Source organism: Zosterops lateralis (genome assembly GCF_965231275.1).
Source record: "Zosterops lateralis genome assembly, chromosome: 1".
Lineage (NCBI taxonomy): Eukaryota > Metazoa > Chordata > Aves > Passeriformes > Zosteropidae > Zosterops > Zosterops lateralis.
This window is the reverse complement of record NC_139762.1, coordinates 94,081,644-94,101,025: the sequence shown is the minus strand read 5'-3', so window position 1 is coordinate 94,101,025 and position 19,382 is coordinate 94,081,644. Positions and strand designations below refer to the sequence as shown.

The 19,382-nt window shown below is 38.7% G+C and overlaps 1 protein-coding gene across 2 annotated transcripts in view; it reads left to right on the top strand.

The window, feature by feature from the left end:
* TSHZ1 (teashirt zinc finger homeobox 1) overlaps nucleotides 1–19,382 on the top strand; it is a 55,177-nt gene that overhangs the window by 8,305 nt on the left and 27,490 nt on the right. Inside the window, exon 1 of one of the 2 annotated variants that reach the window (XM_083874786.1) lies at nucleotides 6,529–6,989. The exons of the other annotated variant lie outside the window; for it this stretch is intronic. Coding sequence (XP_083730912.1) covers nucleotides 6,965–6,989 — 25 coding nt within the window. The 5' untranslated portion in view covers nucleotides 6,529–6,964. Of the gene's footprint in view, nucleotides 1–6,528; nucleotides 6,990–19,382 lie in introns of those variants that run through there. 2 annotated transcript variants of the gene reach the window in all.

Genomic DNA, 19,382 nt, shown 5'->3' with positions numbered 1-19,382 from the left:
GGGACATTAGGGTTTTTCTTTGTGTTAAGGCTGTAAGGATATCTGTAACCGAAGGGTCAATGCAAAGAACAATTAGAGAATTTTAGACAGGGTAGATGTCTACACAAAATTGTTCAATACTTGGAGTTTGTATGGAAATCTATTCTTTCAGGTATACTAAATGTATTATAAGTATGGGAATATGTTTGAAAGAAATAATCTGGTCAGTTGTCTTATTCAGTCATTTAAATAACTAATGTTTAATTTTAAGGAATTTTTATCGTAGCAGCAGTTGGGCTTAAATGTGACAACAGATTAATTTTGAAGTATTCCGAAAAACAGCTTGCTAGTATATGACGATGCTAATTTCTTATTTGAACATTCAGACATGTGCTTGTCAGCTGATCCTTATACATGTATACAAGATATTAGAACTGGAGATGGCAGATTTTTTGTGATAGAAAATCACAAACCTCTTGAACAACCGCCTCCAATACTTTGGATTTTGTGTGCTATATTTTATAATGTGTGGAATGTGCAAGGTGTACATTCTGATTTCACTCTCCATTTATAGATGTGTTTTCATGTTGTTGATTGACTATATTAATTTTGCATCATAAATTAAAACTAGTCAATAATGGAAACAAGACTTGTAATTATCACTCTTCAAGTTTATATGTGGCATATTAGTCCAATTTTGAGTTTAGTGATTGGTTTAGGGCTCCATCAGTAGAGCACCTGGTTGGAAATCCTTCACTTTGTGGGAATACAGTACCTAAGATGAATTTCTAGCTTAGTGTATTTGCTATTTAACACTGAGCTCTATTTAACTGAATATAGATTCAGTATATTCACAAATGCAAGATAAAAAAAAAAAAAAATCTGACCGTAACTTATGTATCTCCCCCGCTTGTATTTCTTGGAGCAGGCCTGCTACCCAAAGTCCATATTTGACCTTTAATTTGATTTTATTTTTATTTCTCCTAGTGTTTCATTTCTTGATTTGCTCATTTGTTCACCACAGTGCTGCAGCACTAAGCATTTTATTTTAGTTGATAGACATTTTTTTTTCTTCCATGGCTATTGTATCTCTGTGAAATTTAAAGCTAATATGAAAAAGAAGCTTCCTTTCCATTCTGAAAAAACCTAGAATTGACTTAATTATTTTAGATTTCTAGCATTTCCGTTTCTCGGTGAATTAGAGTGGAATACAGGATTTCTTTATTATTGTGATTGCAGTGTATGCTGCAGGAAAATAGCCAAGTAGAATCCCTCTAAGCTAATAGTCACAGTGCTGCTTATCATTGTCTCTGTTTTCCTCTATGCAGCAGGACCAGTTTTGACCACCAAAAGAATTAGTAACTCTGTGAATGTCTACATTTGTAGAGTAATTTTTTGCTTTTCAACATAAGTCACAGTTTTAGTTAATTATTTTAATGAAGTTTTTCCTGATCTAAAAATATTGTTTCATACTCAGGTTTTGTGTTTTGTTTTTGGTTTTGGTTTTTTTTTTTTTTTTTTTTTTTTTTGTTTTTTTTTTTCTCTTTCCTCCCCCGTCCAAACACTACCATTTAAATATACAAAATGAAAGGCAGTGAATGAAAAGAATTCATATGTTCCAGACTGAGCCTGATCCAAAGCCCAAAAGAAATACGTGACAGAGTATGCCATTGACTCTCAAGACACAGGACCTGGGCCATGATTTCCTATAAAGCATAGACATGTAGTAAGAATTTTTAAAATATGTTTTTAAATTTTAAAAAGAAATTATTTATTATTTGCAAGCAACCTCTATTACTGAAATCGAAAGATGTGAATTTAATGCAATAATGTGAATGTGAATTTTGACTCCAGTTTTCAAGTGCTAGTGTTTGTGTTTTGGTTTATTTTTAAGTAAAAGTATTTTAAATTTATTAATTATAAGTAGATACTGTTAAGACAGTATAACAGACCAAATAAAAGAAGGAGCTCTTTGCAAAATGGTTAATAATGGTCTTACTGGCAAATCATTACTATTGCAAGTGTCATAGTTACAGCTCAGCTTTAAAGTATATGAATTTAAAACCTAACTATTGTGACTAATATTTATTTCAAAGTACAGAATGTGTCACAGCAGTAGGGCATCCTATTATTAATGCAGTAAACTCTTGCTGTAGTAATTTTTGGTAAGAGGTTGCTGTGCTCAAGTTCACAGCTATATAAAAGTAGCAGTGAAACATGCCTTTTTTCGGCTGTATCTTGCTGTAACATGTGAGATGACTCGTTCCCAGGAAGAGCCATATGGACAAGTTGTTCCATATTAAACTTACTACAGTATAACTTCGAGTTGGCCTTGTATGCTATAAAGTCTCTGGTTAAAACACCAATTTTAAAGACTGTTTTCAATTCTCTTCTACTTTTTAAATCAAATCAAGGCAAGACATGGCTTTTCCAAGTAATGTATTCAGGTTGGAATTTCTTTCTTTGAAAAAGTTCACGAATTCTTACCTGCTCTTTCATCAGTATAATGCTGATGCTTTGCAAGGATCGTGTCTGGGTCTTGCTCTGTTTAAAATATGCTTTGCACTGCATGCAATTGCATTCTACATTACATGAATCTACCACAGTTTTTTCTCTGATGGTGCCAGCTTATACTCCAGATCTTAATTTCACTGAAGGAATTTGCATAGATCCCACTTACTTCAAATGTAAGAGTAAAAGCTGCAGAGGAGTCATGTTAATGCAGGCAGATTTGTGCAGAATATGATACATAGCTAGCATGTTTTCTTCATGTTTCCTTTGTTTTTTACCCTCAAAGAGGCACCTGCTGCTGCAAAGGGGCACTGAAGTAGCTCCCAAATCAGGAACATTCACTTTCTGTGCTTGCAATAGATTTCTTTTCCCCTACTCTGTAAGTCAGTACTGAAAAACCTTTCTGAAATAAAAGAACAAACACAAGAATGATATTTCAGGGTAATCTCTTTTTGCCATAGCCTCTGGTCGGTGAAAGGAAAAATGCCTATGCGTTTTCAAAACAAAATGAAAAAGCAACCTTTTCTGTTAAGTTTTGTATTTTAAATGGCCTTTTTTCAGAAAGAAGGAATTCCCTAGCCTCAGTTTATCTTTACTAGAATATCGGTAGCTCATGTGTAAGCTTGTGTTTCTTCCTTTTTGTTTTGGCAGTGTTTTCCAGTTGAAAAGAAGAGTGAACTCCCAGTACTCTGCTTTTTCTAAACCTCTAGTTTGTAGTTGTACTTATCATCAATATTGCAGGCCCTGACACTCTGCAGCACTGTCACTGTATATACTGTGAAGGCAGTAAAAATGAGCACTAATCAATCTTTCAGGGAGAAGCAATGAGCATTAGAAGGCCACTATCCTGTGACTAAACACACCCCTTTTATGGAGTGTTGGTGCTAATAAAGGACAGCTTATTACTGAGGCAGAGACCAAAGCTTGGGTGAGGTCAACCATGACTGGCAGTCATCAGTCATTCTTAATGATACTTTTTCCCGTGCTTTCTAAGGGATTCTGAGCAGAGTGCAAATCATTCGGGGTCATCCATAGTTCATGTACCCACAGATGGCAAAGGTTTTGAAAGACTTTAGTTTAAACTTGGGTGTTTTTTTTTTTAAACGTTACTCAAGTAGGCAAAAAACCTCAAACGAAACAGATTTTTGCTCATTTGGAATGTTGTATTTTCTTTCACTCTAATAGATGTTTTACACACTAGAGTGCTTGTGCATTATAAAGAAGTACATAAATTTATTTTTATGACGTCTGTCTTCTTTAATTATTACCTTTGATGTCTATTGGTGACTAAAGAGAGCTTAACAGGATTTCTCTCCCTTCTTAAATTTCGCAAAGTGAAACTCAGCCAGTCCCTGACAGATGTCTGTTCCTCACCTTCAGGATTATTTTATAAATCCCTTTCTGATGAGCGGAAGTGTCAAATCAAGGACAGGTCATAAAGTAAAAGTATAAACCTTTTAAAGGGAGACCTTGGTAATATATAAACATTTTGCACACTATCTGAAATTTTATGGACTTTAAAAATGATATTTTAGCAATAGGAAGGCAAAAGTTTAAAACACCAGGCAGTGCGCACATGTTTTTAAATACGCCATTCCCTTGCTCCTTATCTTTCTTTCTTTCTATAGTCGTATTTTACATGTTTTGAGAAAATAGCTGTACTCTCTGTAGGGGCTGTCACTAAAGTTTGGGTTTCAAAGGGTCTCCCTATTTCATTTACTTTGAAATTTGTGCTCTTTTCAGTCGTTGTTTTTAAATTCCTCAATTAAGCACTCTCTGCACCACCTTGATGTTGGTGAGTGGGTATATTGCTGCTGTGATCTAGACAACTGCTGTCATTTTCAGATGGTTGAGATTATCTGAGATTTTACTTGAGCGAAACTGTTAGTTTATTTCTAAAAGCTGAGGTAAACCGGATTGTTTTTTGGGTCTACTGGGAAGTCCACATCACCATGTAAAGAAATATTTTACTTTACAGTAGCACATTACTTTATAATGCAGGTTGGAGGGCAAGGGAATGTGTGTGGTTAAATGTATATCCATACATTTATGCATATGAACGTATAAGGACTTTAAAAACTGACTGTAACTGGTGGTGTAATTTTTACAGATACAGATGACTTGCGTTTTATTTTCCTCTTTGTATTGTTGAAAAGCCAAACATGTACAGCATGTGTAAACTGAAGAATGCACTTTCGCTTGATTAACATTAAAAACTCATTTGTTTCCTGGTGTGTCTGTACAGCACTGAGCAATATAGGACCACGTCCCATGTAGAAATATTTAAAAGTTTCCATATTTTGTTGCATAAAGTGGTAACATACTGAGGGGAAGGGGAACAAGGTAAATATTTTTTTTAAATCAGAGGGGTTTTTGTCTGCAGTGTTTTTGTGGCTAGGAAAATTGTCTGATGAAGTCCTTCTTGGGTTGATGGTGTATATGTTTTCTTTCTTTTCCTTTTTTGTGTCTTTTTTTGTGTCCTGCTTAAAATCTCAAGTCAGTTGTGTGATACTGATGCCTTAAGCTTTAGCTTTCAATAAATACCTACTTTATTCTCTAGCTCTGTCCAGTCTCTGTTTCAGGTCAGCCTTCCAAGGCATCAATACCACAATTAACACGCCATGTCTGAGGCTTCAGCAGAGTTAGACAAGTTATTGGTGAACCAGTGTGATTGGTGCATCACTGGGAATGATGTAAAGCATATGGAAATTACTGATTGTCAAAGAAACATACAGTGCTCAAGCTGATAGAAGTGCTCATTAGGGCCTGAACTGGGGGGGGCTGTTGCGCTTTTGTGAGCCCCCATCCCTGTGATCCTCTCCAGTAATTGCTGGTGGAAATACAAGTGATGCTAGAAGGCAACTTACCTGGTGTGAGGAGCCTGCACCAGCAGCTGGCTTTGTGCAGGCACAGAGGTGCACCCATGTGCAGCTCAGTGCTAGGTCAGGACCTGGGGCTGCCGTTATCCAAGAAATATTCCTGTTCTGGGCTGTAGGTATCACATGAGACCTTTAATTTTCAGTTATGTGGAGTTGTGGATGGTGAGGAGGAGAGATGTCGATGTGAAATGTAGATGTGAGAGCATCTACACAGGGAAGAAGATGGTGAAACTTGCATCCTGTCACTGCTGGCTTGAGGGCCTGCAGAAAGCCTAGGCTAGCCTTGTAGGTCAGCTGAACATGTAGGCGTGACATTTTAGTGCTCTGTGGTGCTAGTTCTCTCCCTGATCAGGGAACAAAAGTCACCTTTGGCTTCAGTGTCCATCCAGTTCCTCTGTAGGTAGAGTATAAACAAAAAACCAGAGCCACTCTGTGCTTGCATCTCAACAAGGTGACGCGTGAGTTCAGCCTTTCATCCAGGCATAATGCTTGGGTTTAGATACTGCATCCCTTCTCCCTTTTCTTCCCCCCCGCCCTGTACCCTCCCTGTGTTTTTAGATGTTTAGTTTTTTTATTCCTATCTCAAATCCTTTATTTTGTCTTTACAGTCTGGTTGAATAGGAATCGTTTCGTTTATGCAGCTTTGTGCTTTTTCTCTACAGCTTGTATTTGCATGAATGTGTTGCAGCCTGATGCGAGTTCATTCGATTAAATAAAATGCTTAAATTGTAATCCGTGCAAAACGATCATATTTGAAACACTTGATGTCTCGGTGAGAATCCATTTAATAGTGATCAGATTTAAATGATTTAACACAGTGGTGGTGGTGGGAGGTGGGGGAGGGAAATAGAGTTTCGAGACATTCCTGTATATAAAAAAAAGATTAAACCAAATTCAGATATGTCTCTCTCTCCGCCTCCCCCCCCCCCCCCCCGCCTTCTTTAAGCAGTCAAAAGATATACTGTATCCCCAGTGAAAGGGTGCTTTCAATCCAGTTATCCACTTTACCCAGTCTCAGTTTCCAGAACCTTCCACAACCCCCTGGTTAAACCACTAAGCCTTTGATTCCTTCCTGATTACACTATGCAAGACATCTATCAAACACTGTCTTATCTGTTTGTAAGGCAGCTCAGGCCTCAGATTTAAGTCATGGGTTTTGGCTACAAGTTGGAGTGTGATTAATAATTGACTAATGTAGCTTTTATTTATCACAGGCTAGCACATTTCACCATTACTGAGTTAATTTATGTTAAGTGTAAGCTGTCGCTCAATCTGTTTTTCAACTTTTTTTTTTTTTAATTTTTTTTTTTTAATTTTTTTTTTTTTTAAATCCTAAGTCTATCTTTCACTTTTTGAGAAACAAAATCCTTACACAGGGCACAGTCTTACTTGGTGCCAAAAAGTTGATTTCCTTTTCAGCGGAGCCATACATCACCGGCCCTCCCAGCTGCAGTGTCAGCCCCTGACAGAATGACATGTGTCATTTATCAAAGGGGCCAGGCCGGGCCTTGGGAAACGCACACGACAAAGCCTGAGAGAGTTCATTTCGCAGTCCCCTCCTACCCTCTGCGAGCCTCTTGCCAGGAAAGCCTGTGATGTTTCTGTCTTCGCAGCATTACTGTAAGTCCTTCAACCTTCACAGAATTAACCCTCGCTGCTGCCACTGCTGCCGCCAGACCTCCCCAGTGCCGCTGGACCTCCCTCTCCCCTGGGAGCCGCCATGCCCAGGTGCCATCCCAGCCAACCCGTGTGTGGCAATAACATGCATCGGGCTGTTCCCTCATCCATCCACCCATTCCTCCTGGAAAGAACTCTTTCTTTTTTCTTTTTTTTTTTTTTAATTCTCATATATTGTGCGCCATAAGAATTGAAGTCCTACGTTTTTGTATGGCAGGACAAGGTCAAAGACATAAAGAATAAGGTAATAAAGCATTTCAGTCATGAAAAAAAGGGTAGCCACTGTCCTGTGCGCAGGTAGGCATTTGTGTTTCGTGTGCAGCAGTGGATGAGACGATCAGAGAGTCTTCCTTCCACCTTCCTGTTTAAAATTTCCTTCTGGTTATTGTGAAACCATGTGCTGAAATAAATAGAGCAGGTAGTTTCTCTGCATGCCACTTCACAACATCTGAGCTGCATAGCACCTGCTTAGATGAACGGAGCTGGTAGGACTCGCCACACTCCTCTTGAAACTCTATCAGCTAGGGGGCAAGGTAAGGGGAAGGAAAAGTTGATAACATTTAACAGGGGGAAAAATAATCTGCAAACCTCAAGGTGTCGCTTGCACTGAGTAGTTTAATTTCTGTAATGTAGTTGCCTCAGTCCTGCAGCCCAGGAGATGACAAAGGAGTTAAAGCAGAAAATAATCTTCTGCCAAACGAAGAAGAGCATATTTTCAAAATATAACAACGTTTCCTGAAACAAAACTTTTGTTTGCATATGTGTGTGCACAAATGTGTTTTAAGTGGCTGAATTTTAGATCTTGATCATGTACAAAGAATATGAGAAAGTTATTGTCTCTTCCCCTCCCCCCACCAAATCACTCTTTGTAGTTTGCATAGTTTCTACCACACTGAAGTTATTTACAGCATCAGATATCATTTAAAGAGATAGCTAAGGAGACTGTAGCCTCAGCTAGGAACTTTCCAGAAAGGAGTCCTATAAATTAGCCATTGCTCAGGAGTGGCTGTTTTCTAGTCAGGGCTGGTCCTTTCATTTGTCTACATAAGGCTAATTTATTTTTGCAGCCAGATGTGGGCTGACAGCCATCACTCAGAGCTTCCTTCCCCCACTGTTAGGAGGTCGGGAAAACAGTCACGTTTCCCATTTTACAGAATCCCCATCAACATTATTGAAGATGGATGTATCTTTAAAGCAAAGATTGATTGTGGATATCGGAGTTATGGTGTCATTTATCATAGTGAATATTATTTAGACTTGGATTGTACAAGGCTGTAACTTGAGACACAGCCAGGGGAGGGACAATCTGGAAACGAGGATCCATGAACTTTAATGGATGGATGCTTTTTCAAAGCTCCACTCACTATAGCATGATTTACTTTTCTTACAGAAAGGAAACAAGCATTTCAGTTTTAAAGGGCCAGCATGCCGTCTTGTCCTCTTTAGTGGGTCCTTCATGGAGGCATTCGAGACTTAAAGCTGAAACAATAAATAGTGGTTGTGTCTGAATGTTATTTGTATATAAGTGTTTTTATGCTAAACATATCTAGGTGCACTTGAGACTCTTGTTTTTGTGAATTGCACTGGTTATGCTCTCCATTGAAGGGGTACTGTGGCTGAAGAGTGCAAAGTATTGATTATAAGATGCAGTGATCTGAAATTTCAGAAGATCCAATAAATTGCATTATAATTGGCATTGTTCCTTTGACATGTTAGTCTCTTTTAGGAGACAAAGAGCATCTAAACTACATGCTCACTGCTTGAGGCATCTTACAGAAGTGGAGCATCCGCTAAATTGTGCACATATCTGGTGGAACATCAACTTTCTTGATTGTTGAGAAATGGAGCAGACCTCAACAACTGTTTGTGTACTGTGCTTTCATTCCACTTTTATGTAAAATTAAGAAATGTGGATTGAGATCTTGCAGGTGGATGCATGCCTCATATTTTCAGAATATACATTTTGGAAAACTGGTTGCAACCCTGCTGGGAGTCTGAAGGCATGGCTCAGCTAAGTGCTATTTCTAATTTAGTACCACCAGCATGCTAGTGTGCTTGATGAATTTATTAGAATATTTCATCCTTTGAAACATAACTTTTGATTTTTTTGCAGATGAATTCACTTGAATTCAGAAAATGCTCAAGTGACTTCAGTTAAAGGGAGAAGTTCCTGAAACTGATAGCATAGGTTTAGGTCAGTGCAAGCATGTGTCAAACATACTTCCCCGACATATTCTGAGAGCTCAGTCCCACTTTGAAACTTTCTTCTCTTAGCATTCTTTTCCCAGTTACTTAGTTCAGGTAACCATCTGCTCCCCAGGTTCACCTGAAATTGCTTATCCTCCATTTCCATCCAATTTCTGATTTTCTGATTTCCATTGATACCTTCCATTTCCCACTAATACAGTTTTTGAAGTTGATTTGCATGTCTCTGATCATAACTTGGGGTCCCTTGCGACCTGCCCCACTTCAGTGGGTCACGTATCACAGTTTGAGAACTACTGTGTCATAAGACAGAACTGCACTGGACAGCAGTTTGTTCATGCGGGCTGACACGTGTCTACTTAGAGGAAGGTAGTAGCATTTACCAGACTTGTCCTTGATGAAATCGTCGCATTCTATCATTTAAGGCAGAACTTCCCCAAGGATATACTAAGACTTGCACCAAACTATCTTCTTCTTGGTTTTTCTTTTCCTTTAAACAAAACTAAAAATCACTTTGCTGTCATAAACCAAATTCAGTACAAGAGTTTTCATATGAATAGTCAAGCTCAAGAGTTTTCAAAAAATTCAAACAATGAAAGCAATTATGAACATCTGTTTTTGAATGCATATGTATTCTGTACATAACAAACAGAGAAATCCTATTATCTAGAACAATAAAAGGGAATTTCCCTTTCTGTCTGAACACTCTCTGGGAGGAATATGGCCTTCCATTTAGAATCCTGATTTGGTGGGTTTGGATTTTTTTTTTTTTTCTTTTATTAATGAGATGAAAATGAGGATGTCTTCTTTTTTCCGTTTTTTCTTTTTTTTTTTTTTTTTTTTCTCGCTCTATTTCTTGTAACCAAGATTTCAATTTCAGGGACACTAGTATAAATCCTGGGAAATCTATTTTTACACCTGTGCAGCTGAGATCAGAATGCCTCTATGAAGGCCTGCTATATTTACTCATACATAAAAAGTATTTTTCTCTTGCTTGAGAAACATACAAAATGTCTTCAAAGAGGAAGCAGTTTATCAAATTCATATTAATCACAGCATCAATAATGTTGACCGGGGTCAAGTCATTACACTAAATATATTGTAACCATTATTAATGCATGTAGCCCAGTGCCATAGCTATGATATAAGACTGCTGTTTCCTGATTAAAAGCTGTTTGGTGATGCAGAGATTCAATACAGATTCTCCCTGCCTTGTGGTGACTGACAGTAGCTTCTGGTATTCTGCTTTCTTCTGACAGTGGAGTATATTAATATGAACACACCTTACAGAGGGGGCTACAAGAAGTGCAGAATGCAGAAAACAAAAGTGTCTAATTTCAACAGCCACAACTGTGCATCCATAAGGCAGCCAAATTTATCATGGCACATTATGGAGTGCAGCAAATGTCATGAAAACCATTGTTTTTGAATTTTTTTTTCCCTGAGAGTCTGAATGAGGTGATTTATGGTAGTTATCCATCTTAAGGGTCATCCATCAACTTTTAGTTGCTAGGCAATCAAACCAACAGCTGTTTGCTTTGAATCAAGCTGAAAAGTTGTCAGTCATCACATGCAGGTATGACCTTAGTGGTTAAAAACATTATCATGCATGTAAAATTAAAGAGACAAAGTCCTTGTTCTTTCTATCCCATACCCTGACTTTTTACTTTCCATGAGCAACATTGGTAACACTAGCCCCAAAGCTTTTATTTAAGGCAACATTTTGGAAGATCATGGTGCCATGTATGCTGGTCATTGTATCTCAGAAATATTTGTGTGCTTATGTAGAAGTTCTTGGTAGAGAAACAGTGTGTAGCAGGGCAGATAAACATCAAGTTAACTAAAATAGAACTTTTTGAACTCAATCTCATTGGCACATTTAGAACCAAGGGTAGATCTTGAGGAAAAAAAAGCCTGTTGTGTAAGGCTACAGTTTGATTGAATGGGTGCATATCTTGCTGCTGGGGTAGTTAATGGTGCAACATTTAGTGTAAACAATGCTAGTAGCTCTTACTGGATGGAGCTCTGAGAAGCCTGATCTAATGAAAGATGTACCAGCCCATGGCAGAGAGGTTGGAACTAGATCATCTTTAAGGTCCCTTCCAACCCAAGCCATTCTATGAATTTGTGATTCTATGATTCTGCCGTTTTACTGTGTCCCCTTAGAGTGGGTCTAGAGGACACAGTGATGAAACCTCCTGAATTCCGTGTACACTCTTCCACCATGTTTGTTACTATGAACAGACTAATACCACTTGTGGTTTGGAGGCATTGTATTTGACAGTGAAAGAACAACTTGGTTTTAATATGAGAACATGAATGTATTTCTATTCCTTGCTTCTGTTCTTCTGTTGAAATTGCTTGCAAGAAGTTCTTTCGGTTGCCATTTGATTCCACTGACTGCCATTCCCTGTTAAACAACTTCAAAGTGATTGACATATAGAGTGAGCTAGATTCTGCAAGAGATTCTGGAAAATACTGAAGAAGATTGGAGGCAAATTGTTGAGAAGACAACAATGCCTGTTATTTCAATAAACTATACAGTTGCCAATTTGCTGTTAGTTCCTTATACTTGGAAATTGCATGCATCTCCAGTGCTGTAATCTGGAGCCACATAGCTGCTGGCAGATTGACAGAGATGTACCAAATGATCAGAAATGCTCTGTGCAGAAGTGGAAAGGGGAAGCGAGCCATTTTTTACCTAATGTAGTCAGAGGACTACCTTTATCTATTGATTGAGTGTTTCAAAAAACTCAAATATGAGTTGCCGCTGTTGAGGTGGAAGTGTTCTGCAGAGAAAATATTTGTTGCCATGGGTTTTTCTGAGATGTCAGGACTTTCTTCAGAAAGGTGTGTCTTACCTCTCTGTTAATTCCCACACTTGGAAACCTGAGGCCAGTCCTGGTGAAGATGACACATGGTAGTTGCTGATAAATCTTACTTTCCTGAGACAGTATATCTTCCTCTGCTAACCTGTGCGAAAAAGTAATTGTCTGCGCAGGGATTCTGCTATGCACTAACTAATCATGGTAAGAAAAGACTCTGTCCTCATTTTGATAAATCTTTTATAATATTTCAGATTTTATTTACATAATTACCCAATTTTCTTTGTCCCCTTAACGTCTTTGACTTTCGTTTGTGTATAAATTTGGCTGTGCACCTATTTAGATGTCAGTGAAGCTAATAGTGAACAATCCTGTGCCCTTGAAACTACCGTGTCATCTGTGCGGGCTCTTGCGTGGGCTTCCAATCACGTAACATCTGAGCACCTTCCAAGTGTTAATGTAAAATATATGTGCAAAATACTCCTTGTAGTGAATGCACTGATGGGTGATAACCATTTTCATAACATCCTTGCCGTTGTATTTTCACTTATCATGTGGCTCACACCAGGTGGCTTGTTAGCAGTTGCTAATGAGTTTGTTGTAGTGTGGGAGGTTCCCAGGTTGAGAGCTACACTTGAAGTTTTGCTCCCTCACTTGGGCTGTTTCCAAGACTTGTGTGTGTATTCCTAATGTTATTTCCAAGCACTTCCAGCACTTAATTTTGTTCTTCACAGAAATATAGATGCAGCAAATGTGTGAACCAAAGCTTATCATGATGTATCTATTTCTATTTGTCCCTATAAAAAAAGCCCTAATACTCTTTCTTCCCATCACAGTATTATTTTCTGTATGTCTTCTCAGTAAAATAGATTAGTAACACTGTAAGTCCAAAATGGATCTCCTGACATTTTTGACTCCCTTCCGTTTACAGCAAGCAAAACCTTCTTTTCTACTCTATTTTTTTTAAGATAGTAACTACTTTAGCTGTAGAGGGAGAAAGTTGATGTTGGTTTTACAGGAAATTTAAGGAGAAAATGATCACTTTGGGACAGATAGTAGTACCCTGTCAAGTATTATCCCATCTGCGGAAAAATAGTGAAACTCATAGTGGGAAAAGGTGGCAGAATCAGGCTGTTTGATCAGGCTTAATCTATGAAGTGCTTCACCTGCTCCTTTAACCTTTTGTATAGCTCAGTATGTAATCCACCTGTCCACATCACCAGAGGGACAAAATGAAGAATTTAGACTGCTATTGAACAGAATGAATTTCCATAGTGGATCAACCTAATGTTATAGTGATGACACGTGGTAATTTGATAGTTACCACATAATAACAGGAACAATGCAGCACATACAGTACTAGGAAACTCCATTGGATGCAACAGTAATTGCATGGCAACTCACTGACTGTTAACACTTTGTCGTCTGATTACTGAGCACTTAAACTGTGTCAGTGATGTAGTTAGCACAGGTGGTTTTGTGGATGAGGTATATCCCGTAAATTGTGTACTTTTTTTTTTTTTTTTTTTTTTTTTTTTTTGACTCCTTGGCCTCTGTATTTATGGAGTGGTTTTATCTTGTGTAACATGAATAATTTTTTTATCAACCTGCAGAGTCATGCCTCTGTTCTTCTGAATTTTATGCTCTTCAGAGCTGGTGGGTTTGCTTTACTGATGCATTCCTGGGAAGATTGAAAAAAAAAAAAAGAAACTCAAACAAATTTCCAAAATTAGCCCTCTAGCCTTTGCTCATGTATATCAGGCAGTCCTGCTGGTGTCTACTTCATTTATTTTTACTGAAATGGAATCTTAGAATAAAATTAATGGTCAAGTGTTAAGAATGTGATTGAGTAATGTAGTGGGAGTGGCTTTGTATTCAAGACATGGAGAATCAGATACACTCAGATGATTTTGACTGGTTTATTTGAATTAAAGGCAGAGCATGAGCGTTTGATTTCCGTATTTCTAAACAGTCTTTGGGTTTGTATATAGATTACATATATCTATAGCATTGCTTTTGTGACTTTTGGTTAGAAAAACAAGAATTTTGTTGTCTAAAGACTCTGAGTCAAGATCAGAGCCTGTTCAGTTAGAGGCTGTTTAGAAACACTGAGCACAGACTCCTCCCCTGAAAGGAGACAGTGATGATGAAGGAGCAAAAAGTAAGGAGAGATGTCATAAAGATGAAGTCTTGTCTGTAGAGCTAGGAGTATAGTCCATAGTCCATGGTGCATTCTTCAGTGCTCTGTCCTTTAAAAAAAATCACATCTATCCCTCAAGATTAGGCAACTTCCAGCTAACTTATATTTCCACTGAGAGCCCATAATGAGCTGCTTTTTCCCATCCTCTCTTGTAAAGGTTAGCACTTGCAGGTGTTTATTTACAGGCAGTGTGTAGCATATATTTTATGTTGTATTTTTTTAAGTGACATTATACTTAAAGCATATTTCTTAATTTGAAGTTTTAATTTGCTCCATTAGACATCAGGTATATGGAATAAAAACTTGAACTATCAAATAAACATGTATTCTAATGTATTATGTACCTGGGACACAGCTACATTTTTTATATTATTCTTTTTCTTTTTTTTCCTTAAGTAATCAGCAGCATCTGTTTTTAAGAGGTTCCCAAATTCTAGTAGATCCTGATGAAGTACAGTTCACTTCCTCAGGTGAATGACTCAGTTCCTCAGATTAACTGTTTACATGTGGAAAGCACTCCTTCAGATGCTGTACTTCCTAGTAAACTTTTGCTTAGATCAGATACATCAGATCAAGGTTTGTGCCTTTGTCCTGTATTTTCTATATGGAAAGAACACACAGAAAGAAAATGTTGGTATGTAGAAAAAGGACTGAACCAGGAGCATCCCTGCAATGTTTTTTTACTTTGAAAAAGAATTTAGTATAGCCTTTTGATTCCTCTTAGGGAGGGTTTCTAGACTAGAGAACACTATGTGTAGCAGTTCCAGAGAAAATTCAGCAAAATGTAGTCTCTGTAATCTTCTTCCTCAGCACAATGCCACCCTGCATTTTTCTGGAAAGATATCCATCTTTCTATGACTTTATATTTTATAAGCATTTTGCCAAAAGCCTGTGAGTTTACAGCAGTGCCAGTGCTGTGATACTTCTGCAGAGACCAGAAATACAGCAAACATAACTGCGAAAATTTGTAACTACCACCACTGTTCTGTTGCTGCCCTTCTCCTGAAGGCCACCACTCCCACAGCTGTGGGGATTACCTTGTCCAGCATCAGTGAGAGCACATCAGCATTTCTCGTCTGCTTCTTTGTTCTGTAAACCTCCCAGTCTGACCATCTGGGAGCCACTCCAGCATTTGCACTCATCACCTGAGCTGGGACTGAAGCCCCTTAGCAGCTACACACTCCACACTCACAGAGTCAGACCAGATTTCTCTGCTGGCTCAAGCCTGGATTTCCCATAGCAAAGTCTCAGACATGCAAATCCTTCACATAATTCAATCACAGTGCCATAACTAAACAACACAATAAGAACTCGAGCTGGGTGCCTCTGAGGAGGGGGCCCAGACAAAGAAGACCCGGGGCTTTTATACCCTTACAGTGTAAGTGTGCAAAGTCTGGGGTGCTCAGCCCCTGCTGTGTCTCTGAGTGTTCCATTCATCTGGCTGGCCACAGGTCCCTGTGCCCTTGGTTATGCAGAGTCTTGGCATTTCACATCCTCTTGTCAGGGACTTCGATCACCCACAGCTCAACCTGCAGCAGCTTGCACTGCAGCTGCACACCCAGCTACCTGCACTAAATGTGTCCTTCAACATCTGTACAGTCTCAGCTTCATAGTGTGAATCTGCTTTCATTGACAGTGTGCAGTTTCATTGACACCAGGTGCAGCCAGGCTTGTTCTTAGAAATGAGTAGAACTTTAGCTAGCCCTCTTTTCAGAAACTAAATTCAGTTCATTGGAAGTTCTTTGTGCCTAAACACCAGTGTGGCTGTTATACAGGTGTACAGTGAAATGTTTTTTTTTTGCTTGGCACCACCAAGAACATCCTGGCTCTATCCTTCTGACATCCTCCCTTCAGATTCTTATAGACATTGATAAGGTCCTCTTTCAGTCATCTCTTCTTGAGGCTGAACAGGCCCAGCTCCCTCAGAAGCTTTCCTTTGTAAAGAGAGATGGTCCAGTCCTTTGGTCAACTTTATTGCCCTCTGCTGGAGCTGCTCCAGGAGCTCCATGTCTCTCTTGCACCGAGGAGCCCAGAACTGGACACAGCACTCCAAATGTGGCCTCACTAGGGCTGAGTAGAGGGGTGGGATTACCCTCCCTTGAACTGCTAGCCAAGCTCTTCCTAATGCACCCCAGGACACCACTGGCCTTGTTGGCCACAAGGACACTGCTGGGTCATGGACATCATGTTGTCCACCAGGGCCCCCAGGTCTATAGGAGAAGCAGGCCAGTCTCCAGTCTGGGCTGGTATGTGTGGTCAATTCCTCCCAAGGTGCAGGACCCTCTGTTTGCCTTTGTTGAATTTCAGACAGTTTCTCTGTCCATCTCTCCAACCTGCTGAAGTCTTTTTGAAGGTCTGCATGAAAATCTATTCCTGAAATCTAAGAATGTTTTTCTTTTGAAAACAAAATTCCTTGGATTTTCCCTAAACCAATTTTCCTCTCTAAGCTGTTGACTCAGTAGCACCGGGGATCTGTTACGTTGCTACTCTTTCTGCCACCTAACTTTTTTGGTGAGATGCTGAGGTGTACAATCACAAAGTACAGTTTCAAGGACGCAGTAATGGGTGGTAAGCTACAAAAGAGAAAGGGAGGGAACAGTTTTAGCTGTGTGGCAGAAAATGATTTGGAGAGCATTCACAGTTTAATCCTGATGTAACCTCAGACTCAATGTCTAAGTTTTGGTTTAAGTTTTTCCTGTCATATATTCTTGTCACAAAATTTCATATAAAAAGAAAACAGCCCCAACTATTCCATTTAGATGTAGTGTTTTTGTTTTCCAGTGGTTATGCTCTTCTCAAAACAGCTGAAAAAAGTTCCCCAAAAGCCTAGGTGAAGCTTATGTGATTTGACATGCATAAAAATTAAATATTTCTTTATAATCGATTTACATGAGGCCTTTTTTATTATTTTTTGAAAGTGTGTAACTTGGTCTCCCATTTTCCTCTTTTAACCAGCCTTTCCTAGGAGTAACTTCAGTTTCTTTATGAGTCTTGCAAATGATGAACAAGTGGATAAAACAAGCAAACACAATTCTCTAAGAATCCATTTTTAATAATAATAAAAGAGACTCAGGAAGAGAGCACTTTTTTTCATCCTTTTCCATTTTTGTATGTGCTTCTGGGGCATATTATCTAGCCTGAGAAAAGCTTGTGAGAATGTGTGTTTGTGTGTGTGTTTATTTATATATAAACAAGCTTGTGAGTAAAATAGTGTAGGGTGGTAGTAAAACGTCTGCTTAGTTCAGTGTATTATGAAGCACAAGACCAAAAGCAGAATGATTCTACTCCTTGAGAAAGGTGTTTGCATATAACCACATGTATCTTAGGGGCGTTTGATTGCTTTTAATTTTTTTTCCTTTTTTTTTATGCTTGTGCAGGGTGTAATGGGGAAAAAAACCCAAAAAACTGCCATCATTCTTATTTTCTTCTGAAGAGGCTCTGCTGCCACAAGCCATGTCGATTTCAGGCCTCCTGCTCAAGTTTGCTGAAACTGCTGTTTGCCTGAGAAAATCATAACATTTATGAACTTGATTCCTTGTAGTTATGCATATGCAATTTGGGGTGCCTCGTTTCCAGCCAATGGATTCACGGCTGCATCAGTGTCAAACCAGTGGAAGTGCGAACAGAATCAGATTTACAGGATCTTTGAACTCCTTGGTGATTAATGAAATTCTTAATTCTGAAATTGTGACAGAAGGATAATCTTGACAATATTTCCCCCTGCTTTCTGTGGGTAAAAGGATTTGAAGCCGACAGTGGGAGTTGGGGGTCCTGACCTGTTCCAGTACAGTGATTCACTTGTTCTGGCTGGAATCTCCCATGTAAATCCCTCCTCATTTCCCACATGCACCTGTACCTCATGCTTCTGTAGCTGGAGGAGATAGCCATGCTAGAGAGTTAAACCATACTTCCACCACTCAGAGTCTGGCCAAGAACCAGAATATTCCTTTATTTTAAGCTAGTCTTGAAGGAACAGTGCCAATTCCCAGTGCCTTCAACATTGCTCTGAAGGCCAGGAATTAAAAGAACAGAACTCCGTTTCTGTGCTTTAGCTTTTGCACTTATAAAATTAAGGTAGCAGGAGTTGACTTTCTGCATTAAAGATTTTGAGATTTACTTACAAAAGAGCATAATATAATTGACAAGATGAATATCTTCTAACAGCATAGAGTGACTGATGAATACAGGAACATGGTCTCAGTTTTGCCATTTGCTGTTTTTTCCCTGTAGACCCCAGTGTAGAAGGAGACATTGCCTATACAGCAGTTCTTTCTTCTAGTAACTGTTCTATGTACCATTAGAGATAACATGTAGCTTTTAAACAGATCTGCAAAGATGTCTGATTACACGCAAGCTCATCTCCATGGCTGAGAGTTTAGATTCCTGAATAAAAGTTAGACAGATCAGTAGTTACCGTGGTGGGCCTGGTCCTTTGTTGTTAATGGTTGGTAATATGGGTTTTTGGAATTTTTTTTTAGAAACTGGTGACTATGCCTTTTATTATATGCATTATGGCCAACCATGCAACTGGGACTCCCAGGGCCCTTTGTGATTTGGAGTTAGTGAAAATGAGCGAGTACAAGCTGCAATTAATAAGTTGTGAAGAGACTGATTGTTGCAACTGAAATGGTGAACTGATGCAGTTACCCAAAAAAGATTGGGAAGCAGTGACCTAACTATCACCCCATGGAAAATGAGGCTGGTCTTAAATTTGTGAAATATCCCTGTTTTACAACACTGACTATAAGAAAGAATTCTGTTAAAAGTTAATGGAGGAGTTCCAATGGAACCCTATTAGATTCTTCCACCATTAAATGACTGATACAGACTTTTAATGGATGTTTTAACTAGGCATTGTTATCAAAAGGACTATTGCACAAATTAAAACCAGGCCCATAATCAGTGAAGAGAAGCTGGATTTACTCCTCTGCCGTTGGCATGGAGGATTCTGTGTGTTTGTGTGTACAAGTAAAGGAATGGAGAAAATGGTGAAGGAGGAAAATGGTAGAAATAGTAATTAGAAAACAGAAATGGAACATTTACCTTTTCAGAAATATATTAAAGTTTTCCAGTGAAAGTACTATATGGGTGAAGTAGGTGAGATAC